This window comes from Camellia sinensis, unplaced genomic scaffold (assembly GCF_055761805.1).
Source record: "Camellia sinensis isolate YWXY unplaced genomic scaffold, ASM5576180v1 Unanchor1, whole genome shotgun sequence".
NCBI classification, from domain to species: Eukaryota; Viridiplantae; Streptophyta; class Magnoliopsida; order Ericales; family Theaceae; genus Camellia; species Camellia sinensis.
The window spans coordinates 5,437,150-5,463,590 of NW_028128987.1; the positions used below are offsets into that span (position 1 = coordinate 5,437,150).

A 26,441-nucleotide genomic window follows, 5' to 3' on the forward strand; every position below is an offset into this window, starting at 1 on the left:
ATAAAAAATGAGTAAATTACACTAATACTCTTGAGATTTGGTCCAATTACATCTCATCCATTGACGTTCTGAAAATTATATTCTCATCCCTGTAGTTAATAGTGTCATTTCACAAACATCACTACTTATATAAAATGCAACAACTCTAGTAGAAAAATAAAAGAAATTATATTGGGGAAAAAAAATGAAGCAAATGAACGGAAAAAAAAGAAAAGAAAAAGGAAGTAAAGTAAAGTAGGAAAAGAGATAGTGCATAAATTTAATATTTTTATTCTGTCTAAATAATTATAATGACAAAATTAATATAATTTTTCAAATGTCAGAAAGTAATATATATTAAACTCAAATCTCAGAAGATATAAATATAATTTATCAATAAAAAACAAGTACAACTCATTTGAAAGTAGACGAAAAGTTGATTTTGCTTTTTAAAATAAGTGCAATCATTCAATCATTAGGAATAATTTTTTCATTTCTCTACCCACGTCATTTCAAATATGGTTTTCAATATAACAATGAAATAAAAAATTCAACTAAATACATACACAAAACTAAAATAACCTATTTAAATAAAATAAGAGTAATTAAAAACCCAAAATGCCAAAACCAACCCCAGAATTTGTCTATAAGCAGAGGGTATTGGTAATTTATTAAAATTATATCATCACATCAGCCCTCTCGAAGCAGAGAGAACGTAAATGGAAGCGGCGATTGGGAAATTCTTCGAGTCGGTGGGCAATTTCTTCAGCGGTGGCGATGAGATTCCTTGGTGCGATGGCGACATCGTCTCTGTATGTGTCTGTTTTTGTCTCGAATTCCATTGATCTTCTTCTTCTGAATGTCATTGATTTGCTTGCTCACTTTTATCCTAACCTTGCTTCGTTTGTATTCGACGACCAATTGCTTTGGAAATGGAAATTAGGCTTTAGTTTTGATTGATTATCTCTCTCTGATTTCATTTCTCGTTGATTAGACCTTGTTTTTATGCATCGAATTTGATTTAATTATTGCTTTGTTCGACTATAAACAATTGAATATGGTATGGCGGTTTGGTTCTCCCATAAATGTCAAGTGAATCAGGCAATTTTAGAATTTAATTATTTACATATTAGATTACATAAATTTGGATGTCCTAGTTTGTAATCATGTTCAATATCCACGCAAAATGAAATGATTTCATTTGCTCTACTAAATGGGCCCTTAGGTTGTGTTTCTTTGGTTCATGGATTCGGAAAGAAGAGATTTGAAAAGAAAAAGAGAAAATGTAGGTGAAATGCATGTAAAATAGAGGAAATATAATTTTCTTCCCCCAAACTATCACGTGTTTTTCACATTGACCCCCATACTTCGATTTATTTCAATTTAGTACCTGAAATTTTCACAAATTGATCAATTAGATCCCTGCCGACACCTTCCGTCCACAATTGGACGGAATGTGTTGATGTGGGGGGCAAATTGATTTTTAAAGTATAGGTTGGAGGGCAAATTGATTTTTAATTTGGGGGATAAATTGATTTTTAAGGTATAGTTTGGGGGGTAAAATGAAATTTTAAATGCCACGTCAGTGCATTCTGTCCAATTATAAACGGAAGGTGACGACAGGGGTCTAATTGATCAATTTGTGAAAAGTTCAGGTACTAAATTGAAATAAATCGAAGTGTGGGGGTCAACGTGAAAAACGCGTGATACTTTGGGGGGCAAAATGATATTTCCTCTGTAAAATATAAGAATAAAGCTATACACACCAATTGGTTTACCAGTGTACTAACGAATGATGTGGTGTAGCTTTATTGGCTTTGAGTTTTTGTAGTTTGTATAACAGGTGGAGTCCATAATTTTGAAATGGGCAAAGTACAAAAATGGTCGTTATAGTTTACCCGTGGTTGCATTTTGGTCCCTGTACTTCTAATTTCATCAATTTTGCCCCTACAGTTTGGTTTTTGGCTCTATGTGGTCCAGTAGTTAATAGCCGTCTTGTTTTTGGACAGAAACCCCACGCGTGCCTTGCACGCACGGGACTTGCAAGGGCATGGTTGTCATACAGTTATGAGAACAAGCTCGAGGGGATGATAATCCAGAAACATCAAAAATGCCCTAAAGCCAATAAAGAGAAAAATCTGTATGCAATTTATTATATAAAATTATTTACTATCAAACCCAATTATTTACGGTCCACTATAAAATTATTCAGTTTCAATGAAACTCCACAGAAAATTCCTAATTCCAAATGAATAACTGCTGCATTTCTAAAATCCCTGCCTCAAGCTAAATAATACAAGAAATCCAATGCTTTATAACTGTATGAGTCAAACCTAATTCCAGTGATTTACAAAAGCAAAACTAAAATGGAGCATCAATTCTTTCTATGTAAAAACCCTACAATTATTTTGACAACAAGCTTGAGGGGATGAGAATGCAGAAACATAAATAAAAAAGAAAAAAATAATAATAAATACCCAAAAAGCCAATAAATAGAAAATACCTACACAATTTGTTTATTACATAATTTGAACAGATAAACAATTCATCATCATCAAACAAACCCTAAATTCAAACAATTTTATGGAAAAATCAAATGATTAACCTCATTTCTGGTAACCTCCGCCAATGGCATCCAAATCCTCCTCAATCATAGAAGTCAAATAAGGCCTGGGAAAGTCATTGACATCGAAAGTCGTCTCCTTCATCATCTTCTCGATATCAAATTTCTTCAAGACGGTTTGTCAAATCGGATGGTGGTTTTGGCGCTGATCGCAAGAGAAGTACTTGATGTCGTAGATAGTTTTTGGATCGGAGGTTGGGATGATGGACTTGACGGGGACGGTGGCGGGGCAGAAGACGCGGTACTCGGTGGCTTTGGGGACGGCGTCCTTGTATTGTGGGTGAGCATAGGGTCCGGTGATCTCCCATGGCTTCTTCATGTAACATCTTAGGGTTTGGATTAGGGATTTCGTGGCGGATGCCATGGGCGGTGGTGTGGTGGAGATGGGGAGAAGTGGGTGTTTGGTTCAAGAGAAAGTTGGAAAGAAAATTGGTGGGGTTGTCAAAATGACAACCTTGCCCTTGCAAGTCTCGTGCGTGCAAGGCACGTGTGGAGTTTCCGTCCAAAAACTCAACGGTTGTTAACTATTGGACCACATAGAGCCAAAAACCAAAACTGTAGGGGCAAAATTGATGAAATTAGAAATACAGGGACCAAAATGCAACCATGGGTAAACTATAGGGACCATTTATGTAATTTGCCCTTTTGTAATTACATTGCTATAGCATGTGTTGGTACACTAATTAATATAATAATTGGTGTGTGTAGCACCATTGAAAATATAATTACATTTCACACACATTTTCCCTTTTTAAATCCCTTCTCAAATCCATGAACCAAACACAGCCTTAGTGATCTAGAGACATTATTAACCTGAATCAATTCCCTTGGATGTGATAAAAGTATTCATTTATTGGTTACAACTTAACTGGGGATATTAATTTCAATAGAATCAATTATAGTAAATAGATCGATGTAGCTAACTCAAGTAATTGGGACAAAGGCTTCTTGAGTTGAGTTATCTATACATATTTCTTTATAAGCAAATAAACAAATAAATACCCTCTTTTAAAAAAACGACCAGAAAGTTTAAAGAGATTCTTATAAACTGCAATACATGTAGAATATGCATTTAAAAAAAATTAAATATTTTCTTTTAATATATAATTTTTACATGTTGGAATTATTGAAGTTACCAACTTATGTTAAGATGATCAACAAAGTGATAAGACAATCAGTCAACCATATGGTAATCATCAAATTTACTTTGAAAGGTTGATGTTATAAACTTTCTATGTTTAGAAATATTACTAGTGGATGATAAGATAAAGTTGTGAATTTAAAAATAAAAAATAAAAAAAATCATGAATTTTTTCCAGTTTGGAACCATATGAACAAAACATTGCTTGGAATTGTGTTTATTTGCTTGCATGGTGAAATCTTTGTTAATGGTGTATGTGATATGTAACTGTGAAACCATAATTACTTTTTAAATTACAATAGGATACGAGAGAGAGAGAGAGAGAGAGAGAGAGAGTTGCAAGTGCTGTGCTTTAGGGCCTAATTTTTAAATTCCAACCGTCCAACATTCACCAATTGATGATGTAGTATTGTTCTGCAGTTTTGTAACAATCTTTCAATGCTGTAAAGTTTAGGAATATTGCTATGTTTTCTTTTTCCAGCGATATCTAGATGATACATTGATAAGGTAAAAGACCTGATAAGTTTTGTGGATGTGTCATATCTACTTTAATGAAAAAATTTAGTGTTCCAAAGGTTTGTGATTTTGACTAAAGTTCGATCAGTAACTGGATCAATGCATTGACCGTAAACAATTTATGGTCCCATGCTTAGCTGGTGAGTGTTATACGATGACTTTGTGATCTCATGATGTTTGCAGTTCCCATCACATCTTTTTTTGCAGTTATACCTCTCTTCTCTATCTTACATATACTACCATGTGTTTCTTTCTTTTGCCTTGTGATTTGTTTCTTTTATTGAATTTATTATTATTATTCCTTTCTTAATGTCATGTTATTGGTTTTAAATTTGATGGGAAGTACTTCAAAAAAAAGTACTCCTACTGTGTTCTGAGATGGTTGTGGAAATGAAAGTTTGCGGGTGAAAAATAATTTTTTTCAAAGAAACACCACCTGATTACACAATCTAAAATACCTCAATCCAAGTACCTCACCAAGCGATCGAAGTGTCTCGCCTCCAAAGTAATTCACCTTGCACCCTCTTGTTTTTATTTTGTGTGTATTTTTCTATAGACCTTAAAAATTCTGATGGCCAATTTTTGTATCAAATATGTCTGATATATATACACAACACATGATAGAGTTTGCATGTAGGTGGGATCCATAGGGATCTCTATCTTTTTGTTATGGGGATAAAATAAAAGACGTATATTTTATCTTGAATTTGCAAGATACAACTTATCCAATTTTACATTTAATTATCTTTTAAATAGATAATATAGAACTTCCACTAATTGTAATAATGCCCATCAACATATTACAATTAAACCCCTAAAAGTAGAGAATTACAAGTGAGGCCCTTTCTTACAATTGGTTACAAACTTCCTTCCACCAAACTATATTCCACATGAGCTACTAGGTATGGACAAATTTATCACTATAAAAAATCATAGCTCATGTAGGTGAATTCTAAATTTTTCCTTCTTCTAATTGGACCCCAAAAGCATTTTCAAAAATATACTTTTATAATTACACATGTACAAATAAAAATATTTTTATGAAAAAAGTTATCGGCCGGTTTTCTTTTGGTACAACGTTAATTGGAAAAATTACTTGAATATACTTTCTCAGTTTGAGAATGGTGGATTCCATGTTAAGCACCTATATAAATCAATTACCACTCACATAATTCAACATGTCCGTGTATAGCCTTTGGTTTGGCGTCACCGATTGACAATATCAAAGTTAAATGAATAGTTAATTAATTTATACAAGTCTCTTAGGTCAAAGGAAAATAAGTGCATTGTAATAGAACTACCTTTTAAACTAACAGTGATCATTCCATAAGTGTTCTCAAAACCGATCATGTTCAGTGCATGTACTTATTGCATAACACCCACCTATTTGCCTAAGGTCTACCTCAATGATGGAGTTAATCATTCTATCATATAGCAGCAAAACATGTGTAGGCCATAGTAGTGTGACACCCAATCAACACCTATAGCCTAGAATATCAATTGGGTCTACAAGGCACTGAAAATTCATAACTCCCAGCTTTTGGTTCATTAACCATTAGCATGTTGTTTTACAATGTTACCCAAGGGATCTCATGTTCACATTATATGTAACATTAAATATAACATTACCCAGAATAATAATATACAAAAGTGCAAAATAAAATGGCAAGCATTTTATTTAACCAGTTAATAAAGTCAACATATTGGTTTTTGAGGGCACAAATACTAACATTCTCCCACTTGCACTAGAAACCAATTACACATGTATTTAATACCCATCATCTCTAAGTGCTTCTCAAAAACCTTTTGAGTTAAGGCTTTTGTGAAAGGATCTGCAACATTTTCAGCTGATGCAATCTTTGCTATTGACATATCTCTTCTATGGATGATATCACGTATCAAGTGAAATCTACGCTCAATGTACTTTGTCCTTTGATGAGCCCTAGGCTCGATAGCATGTGCAATAGCACCAGTGTTGTCACAATAAACAATTATAGGAGATTCAATTGTTGGGACAACGTCTAGTTCTTGAATGAACTTGCGAATCCAAACGGCTTCCTTTGCAGCTTCACCTGTAGCCACATACTCTCCTTTAGTTGTAGAATCTGCAGTGGTACCTTGCTTGCAACTTCTCCAACTTATTGCTCCCTTTCAAAGAGTGAACACAAATTCAGAAGTTGATTTTCTATCATCGATATCAGATGGAAAATCTAAATCGGTGTAACCTTCAACAACCAAATTTTCACTACCAAACACTAGAAAATAGTATTTAGTCCTTTTCAAATATTTCAAAATGTATTTCACTGCTGTCCAATGCTTTGGACCTGGATTGGATTGGTATCTACTCACAACACTCACTGCGTAACAAATGTCAGGCCTAGTACAAAGCATTGCATACATGAGACTTCCCACTGCCGAAGCATAAGGAATATTTCTCATTTTCTCTCTCTCCTCTCATGTTTTTGGTGCCATTCCCTTAGATGAATTTCATGCCTAAAGGGTAGGAACCCTTTCTTGGAATCTTGCATTCTAAATCTTGCCAAGACTTTGTCAATATAATTGACTTGTGAAAGACCAAGTAATCTTTTCTTTCGGTCTCTAAATAATTTGATCCCGAGTATATAACTAGCTTCACCAAGGTCTTTCATTGCAAAGTGATTAGATAGCCAATCTTTGACTGATGACATTGCTCCTATATCATTCCCAAGAAGTAGTATGTCATCTACATAGAGAACTAAAAATACTTTGGCACTCCCACTAACCACCTTGTAAACACAAGGTTCATCCATATTTCGCGAGAAACCAAACGATTTGATTGCCTCGTCAAAACGAATATTCCAACTCCGAGATGCTTGCTTGAGACCATAAATGGACCTCGCTAATTTGCACACTTTATTTTCTTCACCATGAGATGTAAAACCTTCTGGTTGGTGCATATGAATTTCTTCTTGAATATAGCCATTCAAGAATGCGGTTTTGACATCCATCGGCCAAATTTCAAAATCATGGTGTGCAACAATTGACAAAAGAATCCTTATGGACTTTAGCATGGCTACTGGCCAAAAAGTTTCTTCATAATCGATACCAGTCTTTTGGTTATATCCTTTCGCTACTAATCTTGCTTTGTAGGTCTCTACCTTTCCATTGGGTCCTAATTTTCTTTTATATACCCATTTGCAACCTACGGGTTTAATACCCCCAGGTTCATCTACTAACGTCCAAACCTTATTAGAATACATTGAGTCCATTTCAAATTCCATGGCTTTTTGCTAATGTCTAGCATCTTTGTCATTAATTGCCTCTTTGTATGTAAATGGATCATCATCATACAATTCTGGTTCCATCTGATAAATCTCATTTAACAACGATAACTTAACTGGAGGTCTAATGATCCTTTTACCACGCCGAGGTTCTTGTGCAACAATTAGTTCAGTGGGCTTATTTATTTGTCCTTCACTTTGGCTACTTGCCCCATTCATTGAAATGTCAGTTACTTCAAGAACAGTTCTTGTTCTATTTTCATTGAAAATGTAATCCTCTTCTAAAAAAATAGCATTTCTGCTAACAATAATGTTTTGTTCTTTAGGATTATAAAAATTGTAACAAAATGCCGTCTTAGGATATCCAAGGAAAATGCATCTATCAGTTCTCAATTCCAATTTATCGACAGTTGTGCTTTTTCACATGTGCTGAACTACCCCAATATCCTAATATGCTTTAGACTAGGCTTTTTTCCAATCCATTATTCATATGGAGTTTTAGGAACTGATTTAGTAGGAACTCTATTTAACAAATAAATAGTAGTTTCTAATGCAAATCCCCAAAAGGAAATTAGCAGTTCTGATATGCTCATCATTGAACGAACCATAGCTAATAAGGTTCTATTTCTTCTTTTAGCCACCCCATTATTTTGTGGTGTGCCCGTGGGGATTAATTGAGATATGATACCATTCTTTTTTAAATAATTCAAAAATCATCTAAAAGGTATTCTCTCCCACGATTTGATCGAAGAGCTTTGATTCCAAGTTGCTTTTCTACTTCACTACGAAATTTCTTGAACTTTTCAAAGGATTCAGACTTATGTTTCATTACGTACAAATAACCATATCTAGAATAATCATCGGTGAATGTAACGAAATGGTAAAAACCACCTCTTGCCATGTGATTTATTGGACCACAAACATCTATGTATTAATTCCAAAGCTTCTGTGGCTCTAATTCCTTTTCCTAGAAATGGAATTTTAGTCATTTTTCCTTGCAAGTAGGGCTCACCAATTGGATAAGGCTCAATTTTCAAAAAATCTAAACGCCCATCCTTGACCAATCTATTTAGACGTTCTAAATTAATATGACCAAGTTTAGAGTGCCACATGTAAGTTTGATTAACATCCCTTTTCTTTTTCAAGGGTAACATACTAGTGGATGTATCATACCTAACACAATTAATAGAATTATCAATAGGACTAATAAAATAAAGGCCGTCTATTAAAATGCCAGAATCCACAAATTTATTATTGTGCTTAATAACAACTTTCGAAGAAAAGAAAAAACAATATCCCAACGAAATTAACTTTGAAACAAAAATTAAATTTCCACAAATGTTTGGCACAAATAGACAATCTTCTAAAACTAGAGTCCTATTAAATGATAATTCCAAATAAAAAGTTCCTATAGAAACTGCAGCAACTGTTGCACTTATTCCCAACGTTATTAGCATCTTCCCTTCCTTAAGCCTTCTGGTCTCCTTGAACCCCTGCAACATACTGCAAATATGTGAGGTCGCACTAGAGTCTACACACCAAGCATTAGGAGGACCAATCAATAAATTGGTTTCAATAACAAGCAAATTTGACGCACCTTCCGAAGGTTTGTCCTTTTTCAATGTCGTCAAATAATGACGACAATTTCTCTTCCAATGGCCAGGCTTTCCGCAATGGAAACAATTTTCTTTGCTTTTCTTTTTATCTATGCTCTTTTTAAAAACACCTTGTGTTTTTCCAGAGAACTTAGAGCCCATAGATTTCTTATTAAAATTATTCTTGCCCTTTGGCTTGAATTTTCTAGGACCTTCCTTCTCACTGATCAACACAGTGGGTTGGCTCTTTTTAATAAGATCCTTTGCTGCTTGCAATATATTAAGCAACTCTGATGGTGCAACAATCATCTTATTTATATTGTAATTCAAAATAAACTGATTATAAAAATCTGATAAAGATGAAAGGATCACATCAATTTTAGTTTCACTATCAACATCTGCACCCAAAGTTTCCAGTATGTTAATGAAAGATATCATTTTCAGAACATGTTCCCATACTAGAGTACCTTCCACCATTTTGATGGACATCAAACCTTTCATTTGGTGTGCACTTCTGCTCTGTTCTCCACACATTTCTTTCAAGTTAACCATCTTGTCTTTTGCAGTAGGAACACCCTCATGCACATTGGTCATTGAGGCCAATATGTAGCATTTTGCAACATCATCCGCCTCATGCCACTTCCTAGCAGCCTCACGCTGTTCATCAGTGGCATCCGCCCCAGGGAGTGCAGATGGATCAGTGGTTAGGACATGGTTCAATTTTTCAACAGTGAGGACAATTGTAAAATTTTTCTTCCCATTTGCATAGTTGGTCCAATCAAACAATTATCATCAAGAATTTTGGACAAAGGATTAAAGTTGGTCATTTTCAACTGCATATGTTAAAAATTAAAAAGTAAAACATGTGTCAGAAGAATATAAGTATTGCATTGTATAAAAATCCATAGGATGTGGGATTTTGAATTTACTATGGTAATGCTCACTAGAATTATCATTCAAACAATCCTAAACATTTTATAACCCCACAAATATAACACTTATAGTTAAAACATTCGTGGTGAGCATTGGGAAACCAATCCTGCATGTACAAAAATTTCTTTTGAAATAAATGAACATACTTTGAATGGGTGGGTAGCTACTGCCCATCATAATATCATCTCATGTTATCATTTTTCTTTTTCGGTTAGAAAAATTAAATTTATTTATGACTCCCAATTTTTTGTTTTGGCCTCCAAATCAACTCAAATGACACCTTTTGGTTACCGTATAGTATTTGTTTAAGTGCGTTTAGATACATAGCATGAACATTTAAGATTATGCCTTCATTTTAGCTGACACTCCCACTAGTCACACTTATACTTTTCACAAAATAAATAAAACAAACTAATTAATTAAAACCCAACCGACCCTTTTAGTATCATTTGAATCCCAATTAATCAGAATTTTTATTATGGGCATTATTTTCTTAAAATAATCCTATTCAACACTTGATCATTAAAATAGGGTACCAATATTTGTAACTAATTTATCCCCATAAATTAGCAAATTAAGTTACATGCTATCATACAGCAACATGAAACCCACTAAAAAACAATATATTTGTAATCATGAATATGGCTACATGCGAACAGTAAAAAATAAAAAGTAAAATAATAATTCCATGTGAAAGTTTGCCTTAGACCAATCCAGCAACAAAAACCAAAAACAAGAAATAGCAAGGTGCAAACTAATCATCATGTCCATTATAAACAGTAACCTTTTTTTTTTAATACTGTTTATGTCCTTTTTTTGTTTATTTATTTTTTAAATTTCATATTGCATGTGAAAAGAATATAAATTATATATTCACAAATTATATAATCTGCAATCACGCAAGACAACATTGAATATTCAATCAAAATATGAAAAAACAAAATATCTAGATTTATGCAATCAAAGTAGCGTGGCTCTGATACCAACGAAAGCTTATTTGAAAAATAATTTCTTTCAAAGAAACACCACCTGATTACACAATCAAAAATATCTCAATCCAAGCGTGTTGTTAGCACCTCACCAAGCGATCCAAGTGTCTCGCCTCCAAAGTGATTCACCTTGCACCCTCTTGTTTTTATTTTGTGTGTATTTTTCTACAGACCTTAAAAATTATGATGGCCAATTTTTGTATCAAATATGTCTAATATATATACACAACACATGATAGAGTTTGCATGTAGGTGAGATTCTTAGGGATCTCTATCTTTTAGTTGTGGAGATAAAATAAAAGGTGTATATTTTATCTTGAATTTGCAGGATACAACTTATCCAAATTTTCATTTAATTATCTTTTAAATAGGTAATATAGATCTTCCACTAATTGTAATAATGTCCATCAACACATTACAATTAAACCCGTAAAAGTAGAGAATTACAATTGAGGCCTTTTCTTACAATTGGTCACAAACTTCTTTCCACCAAACTATATTCCACATGAGCTACTAGGTATGGACAAATTTATCACTATCAAAAACCGTAGTTCATGTAGGTGAATTCTAAATTTTTCCTTCTTCTAATTGGACCCCAAAAGCATTTTTTAAAAATATACTTTTATAATTATACATGTACAAATAAAAATATTTTTATGAAAAAAGTTAACGGTTGGTTTTCTTTTAGTTCAACGCTAATAGGAAAAATTACTTGAATATACTTTCTCACTTTGAGAATGGTGGATTCCATGTTAAGTACCTATATAAATCAATTACTACTCACATAACCCAACATGTCCGTGTATAGCATTTGGTTTGGCGTCATCAATTGACAACATCAAAGTTAAATAAATAGTTAATTAATTTATACAAGCCTCTCAGGTCAAAGGAAAATAAGTGCATTGTAATAGAACTACCTTCTAAACTAACAGTGATCATTCCATAGGTATTCTCGAAACCGATCATGTTCAGTACATGTACTTATTGCATAGCACCCACCTATTTGCCTAAGGTCACTACCTCAGTGATGGAGTTAATCATTCTATCATATAGTAGCAAAACAGGTGTAGCCTGTAGGTCATAGTAGTGCGACGCCCAATCAACACCCATAGCCTACAACATTAATTGGGTCTATAAGGCACCGAAAAATCGTAACTCCCAGCTTTTGGTTCTTTAACCATTAGCATGTTTTTCTACAATGTTACCCAAGGGACCTTACGTTCACATCATATGTAACATTAAATATGACATTACCCAGTATAATAATATACAAAAAAGCAAAATAAAATGCCAAGCAATTTATTTAATCGGTTAATAAAGTCAACAAATTGATTTTTGAGGGCACAATTACTAAGCCTGCGCTTGGTTGTGTTTTGTAAATATGATTTGAGAGTATGAGTTGTATTTTAAGTTTGTATGTTGTGGAATTATGATTTAAGTGTAGAAAATTTGTTTGGTTATGGTTTTTAAATAGAGTGTTGAAATGTGTTTTGAAGATATATTTTGAATTAAGTTTTAAAAGTTTGATGTGACATGTGAAATAAGAAAATTTATTTGGTGATGTGTTTTGGAAATAGTTTTCAAAACTTAATTCAATCAATAATTTATAATCAAACACATAACTCATATATCGATATCTGTATTTTTTATCAACAGTAATAACCAAACTATTTTTAAAATACCGAAATTAAAAATTGATTTTTTTTTAAATTGATTTTTTTTAAAATTAGTTTTTTTTGAATAATTTTTTTTCCAATTTTTTTTTCATTTTAAAATAAATCTATGTCAATTATTTTGTGTCAATTAAATTTTCTATCAATTCATTTTTTACGCCTGCACCAACATCTTCTACAATACATTTTTTATTTTTTAAATTTTTTTTTGTTAAAGTCAACAACTTTTGAGAATACATATTAATAAAAATTAACATAAATACACTAAGTGTAATATTTTAAAATACAAATCATAACGTAAACCTTACAAAACATTATCAATTTTTTTTCTCATTTATTACACGTTATTAATTTAGTAACTCAGTATACGGATGTAATATTAAATAAAAATTATTAATATTATAAAAAAATAATAGATAAGAAATAAAAAGTAAAAATAAAAATAAAAAATAACCTGAACCTTCTGAACCTCAACCTTTCTATAAAAAAAAATAAAAACAACCTGAACCTTCTGAACCTTAGCTTCAGATAATCACCTGTTGGAAGTCGGTAGGGACAACCGGGAGGTCTACCGGCCGGTCATCCCACCTCACACCACACTCAGTTTCCAAATAGATTTTCACCTGTTGAAAGTTGAAAGTTGTAAACAGATTTCCAAACAGCTTCAGATAATCACCTGTTGAAAGTTGCAGAGACGATTTCCAAACAGATTTTCACCTAGTGAAAGTTGTAAACAGATTTCCAAATAGCTTCAGATAATCACTTGTTGAAAGTTGCAGAGACGATGAAGAAGGCAGAAACGTTGAAAGTGGAGATACAAGCTGCCAAATAGATTTTCAAAATGTAATTTGAATTAACACGCGGAATCAACTTTTGAACGTCGTATCCAAACGTCATACGCGAACTCACGTGTTGAAAATTGATTTGAATTTACAACCAAACAGAGCCTAACATTCTCCCACTTGCACTCAAAACCAATTACACATGTATTTAATACCCATCATCTCCAAGTGATTCTCAAAAACCTTCTGAGCACAGATGTCATACCATAGCATGTCCAACAACTTTTTTTGTAATCCTTATTTTTTTAAGATCCAGACTGGACAAGATGGTTGATTTGTTTGGATAAAAATTTGGCTAGCAGCATTGTTCGATATAAAGTGTTACATAAACCATTTATTCAGCACACCCCCTAATCTAATTTATTTCCAATAGGTTAGCACAATACAGTTCACATAATTTTTATGAAGAATTTTTCCTTTTCATGGGCCGACCGTTGTCCAGAATGTGATCCCAATACTGTCCAACACTGACTTTTAGAATAACTTCTTTGTAATTCAATTAAATTTAATAGGTTGGAACATTTTAATAAATGCTGTTTAATTACTGGTTGTCTTTCACACTGGTTTTTAGGCACTTGTGCCACAATTAATATTTTCTTCTTCTTCTTTTGTTTTTCCCTGGTTCTTAAACCCTAATCCATTTGCAGGGTTGTGAGCGGGAGGTTGCTGAAGCTGAGAAAAGATCCTCTGATGAACTTAAGAGTGAATGTATCATGAGGTTATCATGGGCTCTTGTTCACTCAAAACGACCAGAAGATGTGCAACGTGGCATTGCTATGCTTGAAGGTGAAATTCTAGATGCTGAATTTAGCATCCTTGTTTAGATAATTTAGCATCTTTGGCTTTTTAACCTAGTGGGGACTTGCCTGAATGCTATTGAGCCTATTATGTGTGTTCTTGCTTCTATTGATGGGCATTTGTTCCTTTCATTTTAATTAAGTTGCCTTTTTTTCTTTTTTCTGGTTGGTCAACTTAGCTACCTTCTTGTGACTTGAAAAACCTTCTTGTTGGCAGCTTCTCTGGTTGGCATTAGCAGCCCACTGCAAATGAGAGAGAGGCTCTATCTCCTGGCTATTGGTTATTACAGAAGTGGGGACTATTCAAGGAGCAGGCAGCTTGTTGACCGATGTTTGGAGGTACGATCTCTGTAATTGTGGTTTGTCAATTATGGCCTGTGAATCAACATCCATACTTTCTTCTGTTGTCTATTATTTTTATTTATTTTTTTTGTTGGGTTTTAATTATTACGACACTATAAATTTAACTTGTTTCTTCAGTCTGTAGATTGTCCCCTGTATTTGATAGGGTGTTTGATCTATGTTGCAGCTTACATTCACAATTCTGTGTAAATGTGCTTTGAGTTGTCACTTCTTGCCAAATTGCAATACGATGTATATGTATTCATTATGGTTTGAGCAGTGCATTTTTGCTTTTTTATACTTACATGTTGCTTGTAAAGTTTGTATTTGACACATGGGTATGATTTTGTAGATTGCACCTGATTGGAGGCAGGCCCTGAGCCTAAAGAAAGCTATTGAAGATCGGATTACAAAAGGTAACAACCAACGGTTTTTTCTTTTTTCCTTTTTTTCCCTTTAATCCTTTTTTTTTTTTTTTTTTGAGTGTATTGAAAATCAAGGAATAAATAACTTTCTGGACTTTCTTCGCTCTTTTTCTTCCTTTCCTGAATGCAGATGGAGTAATAGGAATAGGCATTGCTGCAACTGCTGTAGGACTGTTGGCTGGGGGGATTGCTGCGGCAATGTCTCGTAGGAATTGACCCAATGGTGTATTTGACTAATGTGAATAACAAAATATGTCAGAGTTCCACTCCTTTGTCCCCATACCTACCTTGGTTTTTCTTTCAAGCTTCTTGGCTGAGCATCCTATTTTGGCTTATGTTGATACCATATATAAAATCAACAGTTTAGTTAATGTTGATGTATAGAATGAATTGTCAGAAACGCATCTTTCCTTATGAGGGTTGTGCTGAGTTTTTATTCTGTATTTTTCTTGAGTTTACTTGATTGAATATGTCTTGAAATGCTCCCGAGTTATTCTATAGAATGCCTTCCTTTCCATTCATAGTTTTAGAAGTTTTATTAGAGCAGGTTGGCTACTAACAAGACTAGTGCTGCTCCATTAGTTTCTATTCATGTGAACTCCTTGTTGAGAGCATAGTTACGAGGAAACTCACTTTGAAAGGCTGAAAACTTGTGGTTGCGTTTGGTAAATTTTTAAAATTATGATTTAAGAATGTTAAATTTTTAAAATTATGATTTAAGAATAAAATTGTATTTTGAGTTTGTGAGTTTTGAAATTATGATTTTGAGTGTGAAAAATTTGTTCGGTTATGAGTTTTGAAAATGTGACATATGATACTTGATTCAAAAATTTACAACTTATAATTAAATACACAACTCAAAATTCTATTCAACGTTCGTAAATTTTTTTTAAAAATACGGAAAATATTTTTTATTTAATATATAAAAAATAACAAGTATTAAAAAAAAAATTGCATTGTTCCGGTCAATTGACCGCATCAGGGAGGATGACTGGATAGGCCAAATTTTAAAATTCAAATCCTGCCTGAAACAAGTTTTTAAAAATGGCGTGAAATTAAATTTTGAAAGTTCTAACCAAACATCATACTCAAATTTTGGTGTGGAGTCATGATTTGAACTCAACACAGCCTGGTATTTGGTTTACTTTTAGAATATCATAATTTGAGTATGGAGTAGCTTGTAAGTTGTTAAATTATGATTTTAAAAAAAAATTTGTTTAGTTAAGAGTTTTAAAAAGAGTTTTGAATTGAATATTGAATTTTTGAAATAAGTTTTGAAATGAGAAAAATTGTTAAATATAAGTTTTGAAAGGAATTTTCAAAACTTAATTAAAAATTTATAACTTATAACCAAACACACAATTCAAAACTCTTTTGAAAATTTTATTCAAAATTTACAACCAAATTCTTTTTAAAATTCAATTCAAAAAAATAATTATTGAAAACAATAATTTTTTTATTTAAAAAACGAAAAAAATTCCGCAATTTTTTTATTTAAAATAATTAAAAATATATTTTATTTTTGTTAAAAAAAATATTCTATTAGTGTTTTAAATTCACTTTTGATTGTATATTTGGTTGAAATTTTTTTAAATTGTTTTGTTTAAAAATGTTTTTTTAAAAAAAAATTGATGTGACAAATTAATTTTTAAGCCAAATTACACTAACAATCTTTATAGTTTGAAGTTTGTGTCATTTTGATCTTTGATTTTTCAATTGTGACACAATTGACCGTGAATTTTAAATCTTGTTTCAAATAAGGACAATTGAAGATATCATTACTCAATCTCAGAGGCATAGTCGTCAATTTGATAACATATAAACTAATCTGACAAAAATAAATGTTAAAAAAATATTTTTGAATTTTTAAAAATTATTTATACCTACCAAAGATAATTATGTAAAATTGTTAAATCTTTTACACATTTATTTATTTATTTTTACCAAATTAAGTTTTATTATGTGTTTAGATAATGATTATGTAATGGTTGATTGTTTTTTTTGATATTTTTCGATGATTATCATGTAATAGATGACTTTATTTGTTATTAACAGATATTTTTGGATGATTATCATGTATAAATGGTTATTAGATTCTTAGTGTTTAATCAATATGTTGAATATATGAAATGTTTTTAGTTTTAAATTTTTTAATTTAATGGATTGATTTTATAATGATATCAAAGTTGTCGTCATATTTGACTTTTGAAAAAATAGAAACTAATCTAATAAAAATAAAAACAACCACTCATTTCTTAATCATCATCCAACATTTATTAAAAATTAATTTGTTAAAATAAATAAATATATATGTAAAATATTTATCAATTTGACATAATTTTATCTTTGGTGATTATAAATAATTTTTTGATATTTATTTTTGTCAAACTAACCTATATTTTATCATATTAACCACTTTGCCCTTGAAATTGAACAATGAATTTTTAATTGTTTTTATTTGAAACACGATTCAAAATTAAGGATCCAATGTGTTACAATTGAAAAGTCAGGAACCAAAGTGACATAATTCTCAAATTATAAGGACCGTTAATATCATTCGCCCTAATTTTTATTTTAAAATTTTTTTTTGTTATTTTTAAATAAATGACCAAATAATTTGTCATTTTGGTCTAAAAAAATAATTTCTATATTAAAAAAATCAAAAATAAATATAAATTTTTTTTTTTAAATATAGGTTGCAATTGCCCAAAAAAAAAAAAAAAACCTTTTCAGTCAACCGGACGGACGTCCGGGAGGATGTCTAGGCTGACGACCAAATAAACTCAATCCACTCTTTTCAGAATTCAAAATTCAAAATTTAAAAACTTTTAGTTTACCAAACATGTTTTAAATGTGTTTTGAACCTGGAGTTAGAATTAATTTTAGAAAATTACAACCAACCAGAGTCTTGGAATATGAGGGCAGAATTATGATTCCACAATCAAACCAAACAGAGCCTAGAACTTTCTTTTTGGGAGAGACCTAACTCATCATTAAATAAGGGAACTTCTAAAATACATTTCTGAGATGTTTAATTTATATAAAGCTAGTAAGAAACTAGGCTCCAAATACTCTCTGGAACAGCTAATCCTGCATTTTCTTTCTGGAGCTTTGAAAGATTAAAATGAAATGATACTCCATTTGTGAGGTACAAGTCTATTTACAAGGAATTGTTAAAAGTGTGATACATATATTCAACAACCTACTTATCATCCTGCAGATGAGAATGAGTTTCTGATCATGATAGACGCTTGTTGGTGGGCTGCCAACAATTATAAAAAAATAAAAATAAAAGATCCAAAAAATAAATAAAATAGACAATATTACTATGATTTCGGATAATGAAATAACTAATCAAAAAATAAAAATAAAATAGACTATTATTATGATTTCAGATAATGACATGACTAATCAAAAGACTAGGGTATGAATCTATTGCAACTGAACTTGTGGCAGGAGAGAACCAATCAGAAGTGAAGACTGTAGCTGAGATGTTAGTTTGTGATGAAGACAGTTAATTTGTTATGAAGTTGTTCATGGTAGTTAGTTAATCATCTGTTAAGTTCTGTTTTGGAGTAGAGAGAGATGAAGCTCCTTTGTAAAAAAGCATGTATAAAGAGGAATAGGGGGTATGAAAAGTAAAGAAATTGGGCTTCTCCACCAATTGAGCATCTTCTTTGTATTTTTTTTGCACACCTCTCACGTTGAGAAACCTCATGATCTTCTATATTGCAGGCACAAGTGAGATGATGAACTCACCTCCACTCCACTGCATAACCAAATGGATGAACAAAAGATGTATTCAGTGACTTTTTGGTGATCTTGTTTGCCTACCACAATGCAGGTCAGAATAAAATGCATGTGGAAAGAACTCTGAAAAAATTCTGGTCAATGGTTTCTTTGTTAGTGTATGTGTTGCAGAGGTTGGGAATGAAAGTGGTTGGAATGAGGGGATTGGACTGCTGAGCCGACCAGAGGTCACCATCCTCCTCGTTGACGATGTCGTGTGATCTATAGCAATAGAAAGAGCTGAAACAACAAATAAAATGTACAGAAATAATTGTAAAAGCTTAAATATAAGGGGGAATTTATTGTCCAGTGGAGAGTAAAAAAAATTAAAAACACATGGGGAGTGCAAATGATTATATGGTAAGGTGAAAGTGAGAATTTTTGGTGGCGTAAGTCTCACCTTCATCTCTGCATGTTTTTGTAATTTTTTTATCTTCTGCCCCATCAGGCAGTAATTCCCCCTAAATTTAAAGCACACGAGAGATTAAATATTTAGAACATATATATATATATATATATAGAGAGAGAGAGAGAGAGAGAGAGATTTCCTTTTTTGGTTAGGAGACGCTGAGTTTCCAGTTAGATCCCAAAAATTAAAGCAATCAAAACAATGGAAAAACATCAAAGCTGAAGCGAACTCCAAAAGAAATAAAAACTCGAGCAATATTAACTCAAAAATGATGCTATAGTAAAAGAAAGCAGCCATGAGGTCAGCGATGGAGGTCAGATGAGGTATAGCAGCAGGGAATGTGGTTCAAATCGATTGCACAGAGAGACATACAGATACACAGACGGAGGAGACTGAGGAAAGGAAGGAAATCTGTGATCAATGCAAAATGGCACTTTTACTTTCTCAACAAGGGAAAACAAAATATGTTGTTCTGCTTAATAGAAATAAAATATTTCCAAAATTATCGGATAAATAGTAAAACATTATTTTCCATTATATTTGTGGCATTAGAGTTCTACTTCCACAATTGTGGTTAGGTCACTACAGTCAAACTGCCACCTAATTTCTAGTGACTCTGTAAAATTGCCATGATGGTTTTCTTCCCAAAGAAAATAAGCACCTCGAAAGGATGTATTCCTTCAATTTGCCTATGTTCTTTTGAAGATGAACTTCTGTACAAGGTGTAAGTGACAAGTGATTCCTCTTCAAGAACAAAACCACATTTTTTGTTCGGCTAAAGCTGTGAACTTCCAAACAAGCCCTAAGATTTTCTAGCAGGGTATTACATACAAGTTATAACCCCAATAAGCCATTAGAAACATCTGTCCAGTGTTGTGTCCATCCACAGTCAATAAAAACTTGCCTGCAACTCTAGTCACTCCCACTATGAATTTGCATAGTCAAGTTTTCCAGACATTATACAGCATTCAGATCAATACAAGTCCAGAGACACCACGTAAGTTATTAGATTGTTTCTACTGCTTTGGATCATTAGAGAAAATTTTACCTCAGCAATATCAAATTGCTCAGTTTGGATAAGTTTGATTCGCAAGACCACCTATCTGCTTCAATCTCCTGTATTGATTAAACATAAAAACAAGTTTCACATTGGCGCCTGGAAACATCATCTTGGCTAAAGGAGCTGACATTTTGATGGGCTTCTTTCTAAAGGTGCTTCCATAAAGCATTAACTAGTCCACCAAACAACAAATTGTAGGCAAGATGACCACTATCCATCACCCCAAATATATTTTAATCCAAGATTTACTTACTTTCCAAGCCTTTGACAGAGCCGCGTGGAGAAGAAAGATTCATATAGCCGACCCCATTTGATGACACTTAAGGCTTGGTTTGGTTTTGGTTGGTTTATTTACTTTTCAAATTTCAAGCAATCATTCAAACTTCTAAGGATTTTATTATTTGGGCATATTAGAATTAGTTCTATGTAGCAAAACATTATATTGGATGTTCTGAATTAATACATCCAAATATATATACTTGATGACATTAGTTGAACTTAATGTATACCTCTTTCATTGAATAGAGGAAATAATCATGAAGTGCAATCCAAGTTAGGTTATCAAACAACCAAATGCTCATTAATTCTGCTGTTTTAAGATTGGAATTAGGTTATAGTCTAGACACAATTGACTCCACTTTCATGATCAAGAAATTTAAGTACCTCGTGGAGACACAAGTCAAATTCACTGTTTCAAATGCTCATAATGCAAAGAAAAGAGGAGATGGCAACAGGAATTTGGAAAAATTAGAGCTTTTTTTTTTTTGGAAAAATGAGTTTTTATTCAAAAAGCTATGTCCATAGTCATTGGAGGCAAATAGGCAGCAGCTAGGAAATGATGACAGAGATTCAAAGAACATCTTATGCATCTCATGGCATACTAGTTTGTGTCACTTCAAGACCAGCATCGGTGTAAAATACTGCTCCAGATATACAGATTCCTCAAATGAAGTTTGAGGAATTCTAATTGAGTAGGTGAATTAGATTAAAACCAAATTAAGGAGATTAATTACCTGAGTTCAGCATAGGTGCCAAATTGCCAATCCACGGGGTCGCATAGTCCATGAACATGCAAATCAACAATAACAGAGCAAAATAAAGATCAACCATAAATTATGCTACCGACCAAAATCCCTGCAGATAATAAAAAAATAATTAAAAAGCACCTTTACAAATAATCATTGGCCAAATATAGTACATTACCATAATAAGGAAAAAAAAAACAAAAACTATACATAAGATCTGCTGCCAATCAAACACACCAAAGTATCAACTTAACTTCTGCTAATCGTGTGTAACAGACGAGAAGCAGTGTCTGGTTCATTTGAAATGGGAACAGAAGCAACATTAGGTGACCTTTTCTTCTTTCTTTTTTTAATAATTTTTTTGGGCAAGGCGACCAATCCTTCATTGCTCATGCATGTAGATATCCTCAGTTTCCCTGTAATGGTGTTTTGAGTTTCCATGCTGGAGGCTTTTGGCAAATTCAAGGAGTGCACTGCTTGGGCTGGCTGCAATTCCTTAGAAACACTTGCATTCATACAAATAAACAACCCCCCAAGCCTCTGTTTGAGATATGGAGAAAGTGCATCACAATTAATCAAAATATCAAACGAGTGAACCACTCCTTTTCTAACAAGCATACAGAAAGCTGATAAGACCCCATGTTTGATTATATCTTTCCTCTCAACATCATAGTTGTCCATGAGAAGGAACAAAAACTCAAGAAGGGTGTGAGTCATGTCAATGTATTTAGGAATTGAGTGCACCATCAGTAAGATTGCAGGCTCAATATTCATAATACTGTCCAATCTTTCATCAAAGAAAAGCCAATCATAAAACAGTGAGAGCTTCGCATTGCCTTCAACATAATTCTTCCTACAAGATTTCAATAACCAGCCTATAACAGCCCATCTAGGGATAATAGCTGATTGGATGATTTCATTAGGTGGGTGGTGTGAACAACAAATAAATCGAACAATGTCAATTACAAGGGTCTCTCTCTCCGGCAAGCAAAGAAACTTTCTTGCAAACCAAGCTTGGTACCGCTTTTGACTCCCAAACTTCACATGTGTAAGCAAAAACCGCAATTGAATCTCCATTTCCGGAGTGATCCGGAGTAAAAGATACCGATTAGAAGTCCTTGATAGGTAAAGCTGTGAAATATCATGAAACTCGTTAGTTTTGAATTCACCAGGATTCAACAGCAAGTCCTTCCATATAGCTTGAAACTCAGGTGCATGAGCCAAGTCTTGTAGAATGCGAACCAGATCCCTCCCTATCTTCAAACACAGATGGAACTGCTGCCTCAACATTCTGACACAAAAATCAATCTCCTTTTGCTTCAACACCTCTAATTTTGTATTAATTGATAACCGACAATGATCAGACAATAACCGAAGAAATGTATAAAGAGCACTTGTTAAGACTAATGGCTCTTCTTCTAATAAACAATCCCATTTGGCCCAAAAAAGACTAACCAACTCTGAACACAACCACAAATTCCCTTCACTAAAATCCCCAGAAACAGTTTGCCTAAGGAGGGCCACTAACAAGCCATCGATTCCTATAGCTGAAACACATACCATTTCAGTAGTAACCCAAATCAACTGAATCTTTGCCGAATCAACAAGTTTTGGGTACAAATCATTAACCACCTTCGTAAGGGTATTCGTGAAAAAACTATAACCATCTGTTATTTTTCCATGTAAGTGCTTAATATGAACTTTGGCCAAATGGGGTTCACAAAAAATTCCATAGAGAATTGCCCGGTTAAGGTTCAAGTATTCTGGAGGTGTTGGAATTTTGAGTGGAAACGGGGGTCTTAGTTGTGGTTGAAGAAATTCAAAAGCTTCTCTTAGAGAGACTTCAATGGGGTTCTCAGCTTCATGGCTTGCTGTTTGGATCAGTTTTGAGGCCATGTGAGCATTTATTAATTAAGCATGTTTGTTAATGAGATGGCAGCATGGACTTTCAGAAATAACTTCTTGGATACCTAGAAGGTTCACAGATTCCTCTTCCTGTTAGCAATGACTTCTATGTATACGTGAACTTGCTCCCAGCTTCATCATGTTGTCTCCTTTGATATTGTTGTTTGTCTTGCTTTGTTTTGTTTTGGTTCCTTTCCGCTGTTCCTTTTTTTCTTCCCCCTCTTTGCAATTATTGACTGAATAAAATAAATAAACAAATAAAACATTTAATCACCAGACAGAACTATACAACTAACATATGTACAAATAGACATATATCACTATAAAACACACATTCACATACATACATATATTATATACACTCTAATTAAATATCTTTAAAGGTGTAAAACACATCTTCAGTATAGACTTATCCCTACTAAAGTACAAATTGCAATAGTAACCGTAGTAGCTCCAAGCCTCCAACAGATTGCTACAATAAACATTAAATATTTGTCATACCATTTAGTATCAATTATTACATTAAACATTTATTATTTTCCTTATCATGTTGGTTATAAGTTCGTTCCATCCTATTTCATCAACTTCATGTTTTCATCCGGTTGACTGGTCTAGGCTAGCAATGCCTATTTTTACCTCTGATTAAAACAATTCGTTTGAGAGTGCTTATAAATATCTAGGTGTTATTTTTTTAATTCATCTCTTGGTGTTATTTTCTGATGATATATGATTAATTTCATCCAATAGACTACTGAACAAAATAGAGAAGAAATCAAGCTAAGGGTCAAAGGTTCAACTATTTGGTCAACTGGAATTTAACCATGAAGTCATAATAATATCATAATCTAAGACTAGACTAAAACAAAACATAACCAAGAGTCTTTTTTCTGTTAGAAGTTGGAACTTGGTGAATGAAAAATGCTCAAAATTTATAAAACAAAATACACAGATGATTACATGTACAAGAAATCGAACCTTCATAGTTAAAACATTAATTAAGCCACAATTGCTACTTTGTTCTTCAATATTCCTAAAGGCTAAAGCTTGAAAACACAAGGAAGAAAATAATCTATCGTTATGTTATAATGTCGAATTTTATAGAAAACCTGAAACTATAATCTCTCAAATCGAAGGAAATGACAGAAGGTGTTAGAAATGCAATGCTAGGAAAGAACAATGAATCAGATGATCTGAGATTATTCCAAAGTTATAAGGCAGGATCTCCATTGCATTATCCAATGATTTGTAATAATTCTTTCTAAATTTAAAATATTGATAAATTCTCATGATTATTTCACAACCCTTGTGCTCTGTGAAGCACGAACACCTCTCCGAAGGCAGTGTATGGGTGTCCAACACGTGTCGGACACTCTATGGGAGGTATCCTTTTTTTTTGAATTTTTTGCAGTCGGACACATTCGGGACACGATTCTGAACAAAAACCCTAGGCTGTTGATCGACAAAGAGAGAGACAGAGAGAGAGAGAGAGAGAAAGAATGTGAAGAAGAACCTTAACATGTTGAAGCTCAAGAGGGTGAAGTTGAAGCCCTAGATCGAGGTATGTCCTCCTTCTTTCATCACTTCGAAGGTCGTCTCTCTCTCTCTCTGCTTTTCGTCTCTCTTCGCAGTTCGCCTCTCCCTCTCGCAGATCGTCTCTCTCTCTGTCACAGTTCGTCTCTCTCCCTCTCTCCCTCTCTCTCTCAGATCGTCTCTCGCTCTGTTTTTCGTCGTCTTTTCCCTCACTCTGTTTTTCCTCTCTCTCGCTGGCTCTGTGAGGCTAGATAAGCCAAAAGTTCTATTAAATTTTGATAATAAAAGAGTGCTGTTTGGACGACTCAATTTTTAGTTTTTTTATTATAATAATAATCTCAAATAAAATTATTGTACAAGGTATTATTAATTTTAAGACACCCTAATTCACAACCTACACATCTACTATATTATGAATTAGGATTTATCAGAGCACCGACTTCCACCACCACCCATCCATATTTTCTAAATCCGATCTTCAAAACCTACTCACCCTCAAAATCTTGAAAACCTTTTGTCAACAACCATTTGATTACCTTCACTTCTTCGATAATAACAATAAGTGAAAGTTTGTCTCGCAACCACAGCTCCATAACACGAGAGAAGTACAATAATAAAAACTTAAAGGAGGTTCATACCTTTAATGTTGTTCTCAGAGGAGATTGGTCTTGTAAGAATAAGTTTCTTGAAAAAAATAGCAAAAATAATAAAATTTGTTTGTCATTTTTTCGAGACTAAACTCCCGAAGTTATAACCGAAATTCGGGAATACAAGTCCGAACATTGTTTATTTGTTTGGGAATCAGTAACCGAATATTTATTATTTGTTCAGAAATAGATAATTGAACATTATTCATAGATTCAGACTTGTTTTATTGAGAAAACTAAACCAATTATTATAATTTTTTTCTATAAGAGAAAAAATTATTATGATAAAATTATGAAATTATGTCTATATATATATATATAGAGAGAGAGAGAAAAAAAAAAAAAGCATGCTAACTGTGACAATGGTAGATGAAGTAGCAAAGATAGTAATCACATTGCCTCTTTTTCTTCTTCTTCTTCGTGGGTTTTGTTAAGAATTTTTTTGGGGTGTGAGGGTATGGGAGTGTGTATTCAATAAATGTAATATTTTCACAAAGATAGTTTTGATATTATTTAGGAGGAAATAAATTTTAAGAGTTTCAAAATTTATAAATAAAGATCTAAAGTAATAGAGGGCCTAAAATAATTTATGAGACGCTAATAATACCACTTTAATTAAATATCTTATATGAGTATAACACCTACATAACATAGGTATCATATAAATCACACGCTTATATAAAATATTAAATAAAATTTTGAAGATCTCTAAACATTTTTGCTCTGCTTTTCGTTTCTGTCTCGCCCTTTTTATTTATTATATTCTTTTTCTTCTCATGAAAGACCCTCTCTCTTTTTATTTATTTTTTTCTTTCCCTCCTCATGAAAGATTGAAAATATCTTTTTTATAATAAAAAAATCCCTACTCTTTTTTTATTATTATTTGTACCCGAGACTCTGTTTTCTTCTCTTTTAATTTTTCCTATTTTTTATTTTTTATTTTTTTTTCAATTTTATGCAT

At 32.8% G+C, this 26,441-nt stretch overlaps 2 protein-coding genes across 15 annotated transcripts; one reads left to right on the forward strand and one right to left on the reverse strand.

Annotated features, from left to right (window-relative positions):
- Positions 1 to 479: 479 nt before the first annotated feature.
- LOC114256475 (mitochondrial fission 1 protein A) lies at positions 480 to 15,636 on the forward strand. Its single transcript, XM_028196133.2, has 5 exons — positions 480 to 791; positions 14,199 to 14,337; positions 14,566 to 14,687; positions 15,043 to 15,106; positions 15,246 to 15,636. Exons 1-5 carry the CDS (start codon positions 699 to 701, stop codon positions 15,329 to 15,331), a joined length of 504 nt encoding a protein of 167 aa, XP_028051934.2. The 5' UTR covers positions 480 to 698; the 3' UTR covers positions 15,332 to 15,636.
- Positions 15,637 to 18,234: 2,598 nt separating this feature from the next.
- On the reverse strand, positions 18,235 to 25,091 carry LOC114256474 (uncharacterized). 14 transcript variants are annotated; one of them, XM_082910840.1, is made up of 6 exons: positions 24,814 to 25,086; positions 23,369 to 23,539; positions 21,387 to 23,269; positions 20,362 to 20,429; positions 19,305 to 19,365; positions 18,235 to 19,144 (listed from the first exon to the last, which is right to left on the reverse strand). In XM_082910840.1, the coding sequence occupies exon 3, from the start codon at positions 22,959 to 22,961 to the stop codon at positions 21,648 to 21,650; it is 1,314 nt and encodes a 437-aa protein (XP_082766966.1). In that variant the 5' UTR covers positions 22,962 to 23,269; positions 23,369 to 23,539; positions 24,814 to 25,086; the 3' UTR covers positions 18,235 to 19,144; positions 19,305 to 19,365; positions 20,362 to 20,429; positions 21,387 to 21,647. The 14 variants fall into 14 exon arrangements, with proteins under 14 accessions (XP_082766966.1, XP_082766958.1, XP_082766955.1 ...); XM_082910832.1 differs by having other exon boundaries at positions 18,235 to 19,126; positions 21,387 to 23,539; positions 24,814 to 25,088; XM_082910829.1 differs by having other exon boundaries at positions 21,387 to 23,539; positions 24,814 to 25,088.
- Positions 25,092 to 26,441: the final 1,350 nt, after the last annotated feature.

What these genes read in the sequence shown, in the direction of transcription:
- LOC114256475 (XM_028196133.2), top strand. Translation starts at nt 699, where the DNA reads ATGGAAGCGGCGATTGGGAAATTCTTCGAGTCGGTGGGCAATTTCTTC. An exon ending in GCGATGGCGACATCGTCTCT is followed by an intron (nt 792 to 14,198) that starts GTATGTGTCTGT and finishes ATCCATTTGCAG; the next exon opens with GGTTGTGAGCGGGAGGTTGC. An exon ending in TGGCATTGCTATGCTTGAAG is followed by an intron (nt 14,338 to 14,565) that starts GTGAAATTCTAG and finishes TCTTGTTGGCAG; the next exon opens with CTTCTCTGGTTGGCATTAGC.
- LOC114256474 (XM_082910828.1), bottom strand. Translation starts at nt 23,294, where the DNA reads ATGGCCTCAAAACTGATCCAAACAGCAAGCCATGAAGCTGAGAACCCC.